The 15,178-nt window shown below is 40.0% G+C and overlaps 1 protein-coding gene across 13 annotated transcripts in view; it reads left to right on the top strand.

Annotated features, from left to right (window-relative positions):
• Positions 1–15,178, top strand: part of VPS13B (vacuolar protein sorting 13 homolog B) — a 775,932-nt gene that overhangs the window by 83,969 nt on the left and 676,785 nt on the right. For all 13 annotated transcript variants that reach the window (XR_006336417.1, XM_043880234.1, XM_043880239.1 and 10 more), the window contains one exon: positions 12,339–12,530. Coding sequence is in view for 12 of the 13 variants with exons in the window: in XM_043880234.1 (XP_043736169.1) it covers positions 12,339–12,530 (192 nt within the window). In the remaining variant the exon portion in view is untranslated. The remainder of the gene's footprint in view (positions 1–12,338; positions 12,531–15,178) is intronic.

Here is a 15,178-nt window from a genome sequence, read left to right as displayed (position 1 = left end):
GTATTTTTGGTCCATACTTTTTAAAATGTAGAATTAAATATATGCCATGCACAATTGACACTTTCACTTCTGTGTCTCATACGTATCTCAGAATCGAATGTGAAAATTGAATCGTTGATACCCTCATGTCCACAGTCAATGGGATCTTGAGTTGGACATGACTGAGTGACTAACATACACACACATATCCACCTTCTACTTTTCTCCTATTTTCATGATTCTGTTGCTCTTGTATGCTTAGTCGTGTCTGACTCTTTGTGACCCTATGGATTGTAGCCCTCCAGGCTCTGTCTGTGGAACTTTCCAGTCAATAATAGTGGAGTGGGTTGCCATTTCTTACTCTAGGAGATCATTCCAACCCAGGGATTGAACCCATATCTCTTGTGTCCCCTGCATTGGCAGGCAGATTCTTTACCAGTGTGCCACCTGGGAAACCCATTTTCATGGTTTTCTTGTTGGAATATTTACCTGCTCTCTTCTAGTTGTGCAAGCCAGAAATTTGAGAATCATCCATCACACTTTCTCTCCTAGCATCCAACCCTTCAGAACATTTCATCACATCTTATCTATAGACTCTCTCTTGAATCTATCTTTTCTTAAGGTCCACCATTGATGCTCTCATCCAGTCTTTTATCATCTCTAGATTCTAGTAGTTTTTTCACTGGCTTTCTCTTTCCACTCTTGCCCTCCTATGATCCATACTGCAATCAGACTGGTTTAATTCTGTGCTTAAAATCCTCACTGCCTTTGCATTGCTTTATTTAAAAATAAAATTCAAATAGTTGACCCAGTTTTGGTCTTGAGTTACTTGATAGATAGTGATAATCATTACAGAAGATAGAGACAAAAAAGGAAGATTTTTGGAGGAAAAGATGTGTTTTGAGGTACCCGTGGACACTGGTAGAGATATTTTAGGTTTCTCCTGAAACACTGGTATGGAACTGCTGGTAATCCGAAATGGTATAAAATGAGAAAGCAGTTACCTTAGTGCAGACCTTGTTAATAAATGCATGAAATAAATGAAGATAAACCTCAGATGTTCACAGACACTGTTCACAGCTAGGACAGCTTGACACTGAGATCCTGAATGTAGTTCCTGGGGAAGGAGCTGGCTGGAGCCCCCTCTCTATGCTGGGGCCGCATGTGAAATGCTTCACTGCAAGACAAATGGTGAATGCTGTTTTCACCTTTTTATGTAAAAGTAAAAATTCTCTTCACATTTCTTTTGATTAGGGGAACAGGTATTAATGTAGATTTTCTGTAAAAAAAAAAAATGGCCTAAAGCTAACTTTTGAAAAGCAAGGGAAAATTGTATATGAAAGTGCAATTCCAAAGTCTTTGTTCTGAGAGCTTTGCAAATTTTTATTGTGTTATAGTTGCCAAAAGTAAGCTGGTAGGTTTCTTCTTTTTTAGTATGGTGTCTTCTGCAGGTGCTGTCTCTTTGGTATTTTCTGAGGAGGCGAAGTTTGAAGTAGTCTGCCTTTCAAGTCAAAGAAACCTCACACTGAAAATTTTGTTTTTTGTATATATTTGTTTTTAAAATTTTTACAAGATTGACACATGATTTTATATTTAAATAGGGTGCATATTTATTTTCTGACTGACATGCTGGTAGTTTGTTAACTTTTGAATTTTTCATATACTTCATTGCTGTGAATAATATGCATTGTTGTATATCTTAATCTTTAACTTTTTAAACAAAATGTTAGATCATAACATACAAACAGGTTCTGTACATTTGTGTACAGAATAGCAAAGAAATATAAGCACCTTTGTGTTTCCCACATAAGTCGAATAATAGGATGATGTCAACATTGCTAGCCCCCTGTGTGTTCCTTTTCCATCAAGTCTCCTTCCCTCACTGTAGGAAACTGCTGTTTTGAGAATGGTGGTCACCGTTTTGGTTTACTCCTTACACAGATACTTTCTCAGGTGTGTGAGCAGATAATTTTTTTCAGAAAAATAATAAAAATCCACTGCTGATTTAACTTGTGAATGTCACATGTACATTAAAAATACGTTCTTTCATTCACCCAACAATCTGTTCATTTTTTCATTGCCTGCTTTTTGGTAGCTGCTTTCCTATGTTTTTTTTCCTCATTGTGAATCTATATTCATTTATAATATAGTGATGGTGATAATAATAGCTAGTATTTGTTGAATGGTTTTAAATGGAAGGCACTCTTCTAGGTGTTTTACATATATTAGCTTATTTAATCTTTTTATTAATCCTGTAAGGTAGATAATAATATTCCCATTTTCCAGATGAGGAAACGGCCAGTCCTATGCAGATTTCACAACTTGGCCAAGATCACACAGTGTATATGTGGGATTTGAACCCAGTTAGTTTAACTCTACAGCTTGCATTTGTCACTGCTCTGATCAGATTTTCTTCTTTCTTGGATTACTTGAAACAGGAAATTTGTGGAATTTTTAGTATTTAAAAACCTAAGGAAAATATTTTGAATTATCAAGAGGTTAATTTTGAATTCTTCAAAGAAATATTTTATCTAAAATTCTTGGTTTGTTGTGATTTGACATTTATTTGTTTCTGTAGTTCAAATTTGGCTTCCCTTGTGGCTCAGATGGTAAAGAATCTGCCTGCAATGCAGGAGACCTGGGTTCAATCCCTGGATTGAGAAGATCCCCTGGAGAAGGGAATGGTTACCCACTCCAGTATTCTGGCCTGGAGAATTCCATGGACTATATAGTCCACGGGGTCTCAGAGTTGGACACGACTAAGTGACTTTCACTTTCATCTCTGAAATGAGAAGATGGAATAGAAGGACGTGTGTTCATCTTCTCTTGCAAGAACTCCAGAATTACAACTCGCTGCTGAACAACCATCGAGGGAGAATGTTGGATCCCACCAAAGAAATACACCCCAAGTTCAAGGGCAAAGAAGCCTCAGCAAGATGGTTAAGTTAAGTCACTCAGTCGTGTCTGACTCTTTGTGACCCCGTGGGCTGTAGCCCACCAGGCTTCTCTGTCCGTGGGATTCTCCAGGCAAGAATACTGGAGTGGGTTGCCATTTCCTTCTCCAGGGGATCTTCCCGACCCAGGGATCGAAGTCAGGTCTCCCACATTGCAGGCAGATGCTTTAACCTCTGAGCCACTAGGGAAGCCCAGCAAGATGGTAGGAGAGGTGAACTCGCATTTAGAATCAAACCCCATACCCACCCGAGATGCTTGGAGTGCTCAAACAAAACCTTGTGTGCACTAGGAGACTCCACAGAGACTGAGCCAGACCTGCCTTTGAGTGTTTGACTGTCCCCTGTGGAGGAATGGGTCAGCAGTGGCCTGCCCCTGGGGCAGGAGCTCTGGGTGCAGCAGACCTGGGTATGGCATAAGCCCTCTTGGAGGAGGTCACCATTAACTCCACCATAGAGCCGCCAGAACTTACACAGGACTGGGGAAACAGACTCTTGGAGGACATAAACAAAACCTTGTGCACACCAGGACCCAGGAGAGAGGAGCGGTGACCCCAAAAGAGACTGACCCCGGCTTGCTCATGAGTGTCCAGGAGTCTCCAGCAGAGCCATGGGTTGGCCATGGCCTGGTGCAGATTCGGGGGCACTGAGTGTGGCAGTGATGCATGGGACCTTTTGAAGGAGGTCACCATTATCTTCCTTATCTCTACCGTAGTTTGGCCTCAGGTCAAACAACTGGGAGGGAACATAGCCTCTGCCCATCAACAGAAAATTGGATTAAAGATTTACTGAGCATGGCCCTGCCCATCAGAACAAGACCCAATTTCCCCCTCAGTCAGTCTCTTCCATCAGGAAGCTTCTATAAGCCTCTTATTCTTAACAGAATGAAAACCACAATCACAGAAAACTAATGAAATTGATCACATGGACCACAGCCTTGGCTAATTCAGTGAAGCCATGAGCCATGCTGTGTATGGCCACCCAAGGCTGCCGGGTCCTGGAAGAGTTCTGATAAAACGTGGTCCCATGGAGAAGGGAATGGCAAGCACTTCAGTATTCTTGCCTTGAGAACCCCATGAACAGTATGAAAAGGCAAAATGATACGACACTGAAAGTGAACTCCCCAGGTCGGTAGGTGCCCTAAATGCTACGGGAGATTGGTGGAGAAATAACTCCAGAGAAGAGATGGAGTCAAAGCAAAAACAATACCCAGTTGTGGATGTGACCAGTGATGGAAGTAAAGTCTGATGCTGTAAAGAACAATATTGCATAGGAACCTGGAATATTAGGTCTGTGAATCAATGCAAATTGGGAGTGGTCAAACAGGAGGTGGCAAGAGTGAACCATCGACATTTTCGGAATCAGTGAACTAAAATGGGCTGGAACGGGTGAATTTAACTACTGTGAGCAAGAATCCCTTAGAAGAATTGGAGTAGCCCTCAGAGTCAACAAGAGTCCAAAATACAGTACTTGGGTACAGTCTCAAAAACAACAGAATGATTTCTGTTCACTTCCAAGGCAAACTACTCAATATCCCAGTAATCCAGGTGTGTGCCTCATCCAGTAATGCTGAAGAAGCTGAAGGTGAATGTTTCTATGAAGACCTATAAGACCTCCTAGAACTAACACCCCAAAAAGGTGTCCTTTTCATTATAGGAGACTGGAATGCAAAAGTAGGAAGTCAAGAGATAGCTGGAGTAACAGGCAAATTTGGCCTTGGAGTACAGAATCAGTTCAGTTCAGTTCAGTTGCTCAGTCGTGTGTGACTCTTTGCCACCCCATGAATCGCAGCACACCAGGCCTCCCTGTCCATCACCAGCTCCCGGAGTTTACTCAAACTCATGTCCATCGAGTTGGTGATGCCATCCAGCCATCTCATCCTCTGTTGTCCCCTTCTCCTCCTGCCCCCAATCCATCCCAGCATCAGGGTCTTTTCCAATGAGTCAATTCTTCGCATGAGGTGGCCAAAGTATTGGAGTTTCAGCTTCAGCATCAGTCCTTCCAATGAACACTCAGGACTGATCTCCTTTAGGATGGACTGGTTGGATCTCCTTGCAGTCCAAGGGACTCTCAAGAGTCTTGCCTACCACCACAGTTGAAAAGCATCAATTCTTTGGCGCTCAGCTTTCTTCACAGTCCAACTCTCACATCCATACATGACCACTGGAAAAACCATAGCCTTGACTAGACAGACCTTTATTGGCAAAGTAATGTCTCTGCTTTTTAATATGCTATCTAGGTTGGTCATAACTTTCCTTCCAAGGAGTAAGCGTCTTTTAATTTCATGGCTGCAGTCACCATCTGCAGTGATTTTGGAGTCTGACACTGTTTCCACTGTTTCCCCATCTATTTCCCATGAGGTGATAGGACCAGATGCCATGATCTTCGTTTTGTGAATGTTAAGCTTTAAGCCAACTTTTTCACTCTCTTCTTTCACTTTCATCAAGAGGCTTTTTAGTTCCTCTTCACTTTCTGCCATAAGGGTGGTGTCATCTGCGTATCTGAGGTTGTTGATATTTCTCCTGGCAATCTTGATTCCAGCTTGTTGTTCTTCCAGCTCAGTGTTTCTCATGATGTACTCTGCATTTAAGTTAAATAAGCAGGGCGACAATATACAGCCTTGACGTACTCCTTTTCCTCTTTGGAACCAGTCTGTTGTTCCATGTCCAGTTCTAACTGTTGCTTCCTGACCTGCATACAGGTTTCTCAAGAAGTGGGTCAGGTGGTCTGGTATTCCCATCTCCTTCAGGATTTTCCACAGTTTATTGTGTTCCACACAGTCAAGGGCTTTAGCATAGTCAATAAAGCAGAAATAGATGTTTTTCTGGAACTCCCTTGCTTTTTCTATGATCCAGCAGATGTTGGCAATTTGATCTCTGGTTCCTCTGCCTTTTCTAAAACCAGCTTGAACATCTGGAAGTTCACGATTAAGGTATTGCTGAAGCCTCGCTTGGAGAATTTTGAGCATTACTTTACTACTGTGTGAGATGAGTGCAATTGTGAAATAGTTTGAACATTCTTTGGCATTGCCTTTCTTTGGGATTGGAATGAAAACTGACCTTTTCCAGTCCTGTGGCCATGGCTGAGTTTCCCAAATTTGCTGGCATATTCAGTGCAGCACCTTCACAGCATCATCTTTCAGGATTTGAAAGAGCTCAACTGGAATTGCATCACCTTCACTAGCTCTGCTCGTAGTGATGCTTCCTAAGGCCCACTTGACTTCACATTCCAGGATGTCTGGCTCTCGGTGAGTGATCACACCATCGTTATTAGCTGGGTCGTGAAGATATTTTTTGTACAGTCTTCCGTGTATTCTTGCCACCTCTTCTTAATATCTTCTGCTTCTGTTAGGTCTATACCATTTCTGTCCTTTATCGAACCCATCTTTGCATGAAATCTTCCTTTGATATCTCTAATTTTCTTGAAGGGATCTCTAGTGTTTCCCATTCTGTTGTTTTCCTCTATTTCTTAGCATTGATTGCTGAGGAAGGCTTTCTTATCTCTCCTTGCTGTTCTTTGGAACTCTGCATTCAAATGGATATATCTTTCCTTTTCTCCTTTGCTTTTCGGTTCTCTTCATTTCACAGCTATTTGTAAGGCCTCCTCAGACAACCATTTTACCTTTTTGCATTTCTTTTCCATGGTGATGGTCTTGATCCCTGTCTCCTGTACAATGTCAGGAACCTCCGTCCATAGTTCATCAGGCACTGTCTATCAGATCTAGTCCCTTAAATCTATTTCTCAGTTCCACTATATAGTTATAAGGGATTTGATTTAGGTCATACCTGAATGGTCTAGTGGTTTTCCCTACTTTCTTCAATTTATGTCTGAATTTGGCAATAAGGAGGTTGTGATCTGAGCCACAGTCAGGTTCTGGTCTTGTTTTTGCTGACTGTATAGAGCTTCTCCATCTTCCGATGCAAACTATAATCAATCTGATTTTGGTGTTGACCATCTGGTGATGTCCATGTGCAGAGTCTTCTCTTGTGTTGTTGGAAGAGGGTGTTTGCTATGACCAGTGTGTTCTCTGGGCGAAACTCTATTAGCCTTTGCCCTGCTTCATTCTGTTCTGCAAGGCCAAATTTTCCTGTTACTCCAGGTGTTTCTTGACTTCCTACTTTTGCATTCTAGTCCCCTATCATGAAAATGACATCTTTTTTGGGTGTTAGTACTAAAAGGTCTTGTAGGTCTTCAAGCATAGAAGACTTGGAGTACAGAATGGACCACAGGGCAAAGCCTAACAGAGTTTTGCCAAGAGGACGCACTGGTCAGAGCAAACACCCTCTTCCAACAAGACAAGAGAAGACTCTACACATGGATTTCATCAGATGGTCAATAGGGAAATCTGATTATATTCTTTGCAGCCAAAGATGGAGAAGCTCTATACAGTCAGGAAAAACAAGACTGGGAGCTGACTGTGACTCAGATCATGAACTCCTTATTACCACATTCAGACATAAATTGAGGTAAGTAGGGAAAACCACTAGGTCATTTAGGTAGGACTTAAATCCTTTACGTTTATACAGTGGAAGTGAGAAATAGATTCGAGGGATTAGATCTGATAGAGTGCCTGAAAAAGTATGGATGGAGGTTTGTGACATTGTACAGGAGGCAGTGATCAAGGCCATCCCCAAGAAACAGAAATGCAAAAAGGGAAAATGGCTGTCCAAGGAAGCCTTACAAATAGCTGAGAAAAGAAAAGTGAAAGGCAAACGAGAAATGGAAAGATACACACATCTGAATGCAGAGTTCCAAAGAATGTCAAGGAGAGATAAGAAAGCCTTCCTCAGTGATCAGTGCAAAGGAATAGAGGAAAACAACAGAATGGGAAAGACTGGAGATCTCTTCAAGAAAATTAGAGATACCAAGTGAACATTTCATGCAAAGATGGGTTTGATAAAGGACAGAAGTGGTATGGACGTAACAGAGCAGAAGATATTAAGGAAGAGTGGCAAGAATACACAGAACAACTATGCAAAAAAGATCTTCATGACCCAGATAACCACGATTGTGTGATAACTCACCTAGAGCCAGACCTCCTGGGATGCGAAGTCAAGTGGGCCTTAGGAATCATCACTACATACAAAGCTAGTGGAGGAGATGAAATTTAGTTGAGCTCTTTCAAACCATAAAAAATCATGCTGTTAAAAAAAAAAAATCATGCTGTTAAAGTAGTGCACTCAATATTCCAGCCAATTTGGAAAACTCAGCAGTGGCTACAGCACTGGAAAAGGTCAGTTTTCATTCCAGTCCCAAAGAAAGGCAATGCCAAAGAATGTTCAAACTATCTCACAATTGCATTCATCTCACACGCTAATAAAGTAATGCTCAAAATTCTCCAAACTAGCCTTCAACAGACGTGAACCGAGAACTTCCAGATGTTCAAGCTGGTTTTAGAAAAGGGAGAGGAACCAGAGACAAAATTGCCAACATTCGTTGGATCATTCAAAAAGCAAGAGAGTTCCCAGAAACATCTACTTCTGCTTTATTGAGTACACTAACACCTTTGACTGTGTGGATCACAACAAACTGAAAATTCTGAAAGAGATGGGAATACCAGACCATCTGACCTGCCTCCTGAGAAATCTCTATGCAGGTCAAGAAGCAACAGTTAGACCTGGACATGGAACAACAGACTGGTTCCAAATCAGGAAAGGAGGAAGTCAAGGCTGTCTATTTTTACCCTGCTTGTTTAACTTCTATGCAGAGTACATCATGCGAAATGCCGGGCTGGATGAAGCACAAGCTGGAATCAAGGTTTCCAGGAGAAATATCCTGAGATATTTCTGAGAAATAACCTCAGATATGCAGATGACACCACTATTATGGGAGAAAGCGAAGAAGAACTAAAGAGCCTCTTGATGAAAGTGAAAGAGAAGAGAGAAAAGGCTGGCTTAAAACTCAGCATTCAGAAAACTAAGATACTGGCATCCCGTCCCTTCACTTCATGGCAAATAGATGGAGACACAGTGGAAACGAAGGGGGACTTTACACTTCATGGCAAGTAGATGGAGAAGCAGTGGAAATGAAGGGAGACTTTATTTTTTGGGGGGCTCCAAAATTACTGCAGATGGTGACTGCAGCCATGAAATTAAAAGGTGTTTGCTACTTAGATGAAAAGCTATAACCAACCTAGACAGCCTATTAAAAAGCAGAGATATTACTTTGCCAACAAACATCTGTCCAGTTAAAGCTGCGATTTTTTTCAGTAGTCATGTGTGGATGTTAGAGATGGAATACAAAGAAAGCTGAGTGCTGAAGAATTGATGCTTTTGAACTGTGGTGCTGGAGAAAGCTCTTGAGAGTCCCTTGGACTGCAAGGAGATCCAAGCAGTCCATCCTAAAGGAAATCGGTCCTGAATATTCATTTGTTGGAAGGACTGATTGTGATGCTGAAACTCCCAATACTTTGGCAACCTGTGCGAATATCTGACTTATCGGAGAAGACCTGGATGCTTGGAAAATTGAAGGTGGGAGTAGAAGGGGACGAGAAAAGATGAGATGGTTGTATGGCATCACCAAGTCGATGGACATGAGTTTGAGTAAGCTCTGGGAGTTGGTGAAGGACGGGGAAGCCTGGTGTGCTGTATTCCATGGGGTCGCAAATCATCGAACATGATGGAGTGATTGAACTGATAGTCCAAATTATCAAAAAATGCTTGGAAAGATTGAAGGTGGGAGTAGAAGGGGATGACAGAGGACGAGATGGTTGGATGGCATCACCAACTCGATAGACATGGGTTTGAGTATGCTCTGCAAGTTGGTGAAGGACAGGGAAGCCTGGTGTGCTGCAGTCCATGGAGTCGCAATGCGTTGGATACAATGGAGTGATTGAACTAATAGTCCAAATTATCAAAAAATGCCCTGAATTTTATCTTAGGTATCTAAATGCATATTAAACTAATAATTTTACAAAGTTTGTAGTGGATTCTGAAACTTGGGAAAGCAGATTTGATTGGTGTACTCTAAGTTCATCATAGTAGTTACTTACTGTAAGCATTAGTAAATGCAGAGTAAGAAAAGGAGCTCGTATTATTTATTTTTGTGATGAATGATGTAGTAGTAGTTTACCCACAGTATAAAATGACATAAAAGAAAAATTCAGGTAATAAATTTTCCTTGTGCTACTGTTTGATATTAATAAGTATTCTGATAATTATTTTTTATGCTATGTGGAAGTACTCAGTGTTTTAGAAACTATTTCTTGTTAATTTACTTTAAATGCTTTTTTTCATAGTTTTAGTCTTTTTTTATTTAAGAAGTTATTCCAAATCTTTTTATGGACCTAAAGTAGATAGATGAAAATGTAGATTACAACAGGAATGTTTTAGAGACATACGGATAAAATTGATTCTAGTTATTGGATTATGGAAAATGATGAAAGAGAGGGATCGTGCTGCATTGCCCTTTAGAATCTGGGTGCCTTGGGAGAATGTTAATGTTAATTTGGGGGAATGTTGGAGTAGAAGGGTTCTTGTTTCCTAAATTATTCTATTTAAGGCTTAATTTTCTAGTTCCTTAATTTGCCTAGTTCCTGTGTTAAGAGCTACTATTTTCTTTAAAGTTATGGTTTTATACAGAGACTTAAGCTCGTAAGTTGTAAGTTAAATACAAGTAAACTTTATAGGGGACTAGTTGGAAAAGAAAGCAGGTTAATTTCTAGTGAAAGAAGTCATACTTAGAAAGAAGGGATATATATGTATATACTTCTTGAGAATGAAAGTGGAGTTCCTTGTGCAGTGGCTACTTTGGTAGCTTGCCAATTCCTCTTCTGATGGGAAGAGGAATAATTTTTCTCTTGATAGGTATAAATATATGGGCAACGTGGGCAGTGCAGGTTCTGTTGCCTTTGGCTGTCCTGGACAGACTGGCAAGTCCTTCATTATCCTTAGGCTAACTGGATATTATCTTTACTCTTAATAAGAATAGCCAAATATTCAGGGGGCTGGAGTTACCAAACATATCGAGGGTGGGCATGGGTAAAATACCTTGCTGAAAAGATGCAGCTAGAAGTCAGTCACAGTTTTACCTTTTAGATAAATGACTGGCATCTAAGTTTAAACTGCAATATAATCAAATTGCATTAACTGAAAAAAAAAATAGAATCCTCTAGACTTCATTGTTTTAGAGACAATCTGATGTCTAAAAGAAAGGTCGCCTTAGGAAGTGACATTTTTTAAAAGACGCCTAGTAGCTCCTGTAGGACTCAAAAGCAGGATATTTTCCTTGGTTTTGAATGTTTTGATTCGCAACAAGAGTCCTTCGGATTATCTTCTAGTTGCCTCATCTTGACAGGTAGCTCTAGAAATACCTAGTTTAGCTATGGAAAGTGATTTTTTTTTATGTTAATGATAATGTTATTTAAACCTAATATATAATGTGATTCAATATTATTTATGTGTATCATAAAATATATTTTAAGATTAACTTCGTATGTTTTATTTGTGACATTTATGTTTGTATATAGTCATCTTGTTAAGAATATATGAATAATAGATATAATTTTTTTTTGTCTGGTACTGAAACTAGAGATTGAACTGGACTCCTTTTTTCTGAAATGAAGGAAATATAGTTTTGAAAAAGTTATTAAAAAGTGTACGTGGATGAAGAATTTTTGTCTTTAACTAAAAATAGTAAAATACTAGAAAGTTTTGCTTACCTAATTTTGTTTGAATAAATATGAGTCAATTGAAATTTACTTTATGTTATCACTTAAAATAGTGAATTTATATATTAAAACCAAATATTTAATGTAGGTGTTGGACATACTGGATAAAAAGAAATACCTATAGGTAGAGCCAAGATTTTCTTTAGAAAATCTTGGTTCCTCTTATATATATGGGCAGATAAGGGATTGAGGAAGTTGGCTTTCACCCTTGGAGCATAACCATAGTGATTTTATTCTGGAAAAAGTTCAAAGTGGTTAATACCTGTTGTTAATTTCCATGGTAATTATAAAACTCTCAAGTCACCTTTTAACTTGTAGTCTTAAGTAATCAATTTTTCAGTGAAACTTCTAAGATAAAATAGTAAAAATGCAACTTCTTCCAGAGTCTGACTTCCCAGTCCACCTAATAGTATTGTGTACAGAATTAGTGGGTATAGGCCAATTAAATGTTAGAGAATAATTTCTCAAGAATGACCATTTTAGTTTTATAGCAGATATTATAACATTAAATAGATAACAAGAATAGTTTTTTAAAGTAACTGTTTTTTTTGTTAATAGCATCTCATCTGCATAAAGAAAAATAGATCAGCAGGGTTCCGTGTATCTACCTGATATAGAATTGTTCTTAAGGCATTAAGGTCTTAAGGTCTAAGCTGAAAAGATAAGAGTAATATTAAAATACATACTTGATGTATCTGATTGGTGCTTAGAATATTAATATGAATTTTCACTTCTCGTAGGTTCTGCAAATCAACAAGACTTTTCTTCAGGAAAGAGTGAAGATTTGGGAACAGTTCAGGAAAAGTCTACCAAAAGCCTTGTTATAGGTCCTCTTGATTTTCGCTTGGATAGCAGTGCAGTACACAGAATTTTAAAAATGGTGGTTTGTGCTTTGGAACATGAATACGAACCATACAGTAGACTAAAACCAGGTTTGTTTTCGCTTAATTTTGAGCCTCTTGCAAGTTGATTTGAATGATGCTTCCCTAGTAGCTCAGACGGTAAAGCATCTCACCTGCAATATAGGAGACCTGGGTTTGATCCCTGGGTCTGGATGATCCCCTGGAGAAGGAAATGGCAACCCACTCCAGTATTCTTGCCTGAAGAATTCCATGGACAGAGGAGCATGGTGGGCTATAGTCCATGGGGTCACAAAGAGTCGTACACGACTGAGTGACTCAGACACACACACACAAATACGAATGATGTATTTAAAACAAGAGCTGATCGGACCTACATCCAAAGGTTAGTGCCTGTGAAATCACGGAGCACCGTGCCATGAATGCCTGGTCTGTTCCTGAACTCATTTCTTGCAGCTCGTTTCAGTGTGTGTTCTGCCAGGCATTCTGCTGAGTGCTCGGATGGTAAACCGTTCAGTACCCCAGTCATCCAGGTCTGTGCCCAACCACAAGTCCTGAGGAAGCTGAAGTTGAACGGTTCTTTGAAGACCTACAAGACATTTTAGAACTAACACCAAAAAGATAGTCCTTTTCGTCATAGGAAACTGGAATGCAAAAGTAGGAAGTCAAGAGATACCGGGAGTAAAGGCAAGTTTGGGCTTGAAGTACAAAGTGAAGAGTTTTGCCAAGAGAATGAACTGATCATAGGAAACACCCTCTTCCAACAACGTAAGAGATGACTCTGCACATGGATTTCACCAGATGGTCAATACCGAAATCAGATTGATTATATTCTTTGCAGTGGAAGATGGAGAAGCTCTATACAGTCAGCAAATGCAAGACCTGGAGCTGATTGTGGCTCAGATCATGAACTCCTTATTGCCAAATTCCGACTTAAATTGAAGAAAGTCGGGAAAACCACTTGACCATTCAAGTATGACCTAAATCAAATGGTGAATGTACTGTAATTTGTACAGTACATTGTACCGTATGAAGTGACAAGGAGATTAAAGGGATTGGATCTGATAGAGTGCCTGAAGAACTGTGGATGGAGGTTCATAACATTGTACAGGAGGTGGTGCTCAGAACCATCCCCAAGAAAAATAAATCCAAAAAGGCAAACTGGTTGTCTGAGGAGGCCTTACAAATAACATAGAAAAGAAGAAAAGCCAAAGGCAAAGGAGAAATGGAAAGATACATGCATCTGAATGCAGAGTTCCAAAGAATGGCAAGGAGTAATAAGAAAAGCTTTCTAAGATTTGCATTTCAGTGCAAAGAAATAGAGGAAAACAATAGAATGGGAAAGACTAGAGATCTCTTCAAGAAATTCAGACACACCAAGAGAACATTTCATGCAGAGATGGGCACAATAAAGGACAGAAACAGGTGGGCCTAACAGAAGCAGAAGATATTAAGAAGAGGTAGCAGGAATACATAGAAGAACTATATGAAAATAGGTCTTAATGACCCAGATAAGCACGATGGTGTGATCACTCACCTAGATCCAGACACCTTTCAGTGTGAAGTCAAGTGGACTTTAGGAAGCATCACTACGTACAGAGCTAGTGGAGGTGATAGAGTTGCAGCTGAGCTATTTAAAATGCTAAAATATCATGCTGTTAAAGTGTTGCACTCCGTGTGCCAACACATTTGGAAAACTTGGTAGTGGCCACAGGACTGTTAAAGGTCAATTTTCATTCCAATCCCAGAGAAAGGCAGTGCCAAAGAGTGTTCAAACTATTGCACAATTGCACTCATCTCACACTCACAGTAATGCTCAACTGTGTTGAAGACTGGGCTTCAACAGTACATGCACAGAGAACTTCCAGATGTTCAAGCTGGAATTAGTAAAGGCAGAGGAACCAAAGATCAAATTGCCAACATCCGTTGGATTATAGAAAAGAGAACTCCAGGAAAGCATCTGCTTCATTGACTACACTGAAGCCTTTGACTGATTGGATCACAACAAATTGTGGAAAATTCTTCAAGAGATGGAAATACCAGACCACCTTACTTGCCCTTAATAAATCTGTATGCAGGTGAAGAAGCAACAGTTAGAATGGGACATGGAACAATGGACTGATTCCAAATTGGAAAGTGAGACTGTCTAGGCTGTATATTTTCCACCGTTTATTTAAGTTCTTTGCAGAGTACATCATGTGAAATTCCGGGCTGGGTGAAGCACAAGATGGAATCAAGATTGCTGGGAGTAATATCAATAACCTCAGTTATGCAGGTGACAGCGTCCTTAAGGAAGGAAGTGAAGAGGAGCTAAAGAAAGTGAGAGAAGAGTAAAAAGCTGGCTTAAAAGTCAACGTTCAAAAAATGAAGATCATGGCATCCGGTCCCATCACTTCGTGGCAAGTTGGTGGGGAAACCATGGAAACAGTGACAACTTTTATTTTTCTGGGCTCCAAAATCAGCTGCAGATGGTGACTGCAGCCATGAAATTAAAAGACACTTTCTCTTTGGAAGAAAACCTCTGATCAACCTAGACAGCATATTGCGAAGCAGAGACAGTACTTTGCTGACAGTGGTCCCTGTATTCAGAGCTATGGTTTTTTCACTACTGATGCCTGAATGTGAGAACTGGACCATAAAGAAGGCCGAAAGCGAAAGTATTGATGCTTTTGAACTGTAGTACTGAAGAAGACTCTTGAGAGTCCCTTGGACTTCAAAGA

The sequence above is a fragment of the Cervus elaphus genome, chromosome 21 (genome assembly GCF_910594005.1).
Source record: "Cervus elaphus chromosome 21, mCerEla1.1, whole genome shotgun sequence".
Classification (NCBI taxonomy): Eukaryota; Metazoa; Chordata; class Mammalia; order Artiodactyla; family Cervidae; genus Cervus; species Cervus elaphus.
This window is presented reverse-complemented; position numbering and strand designations above follow the sequence as displayed.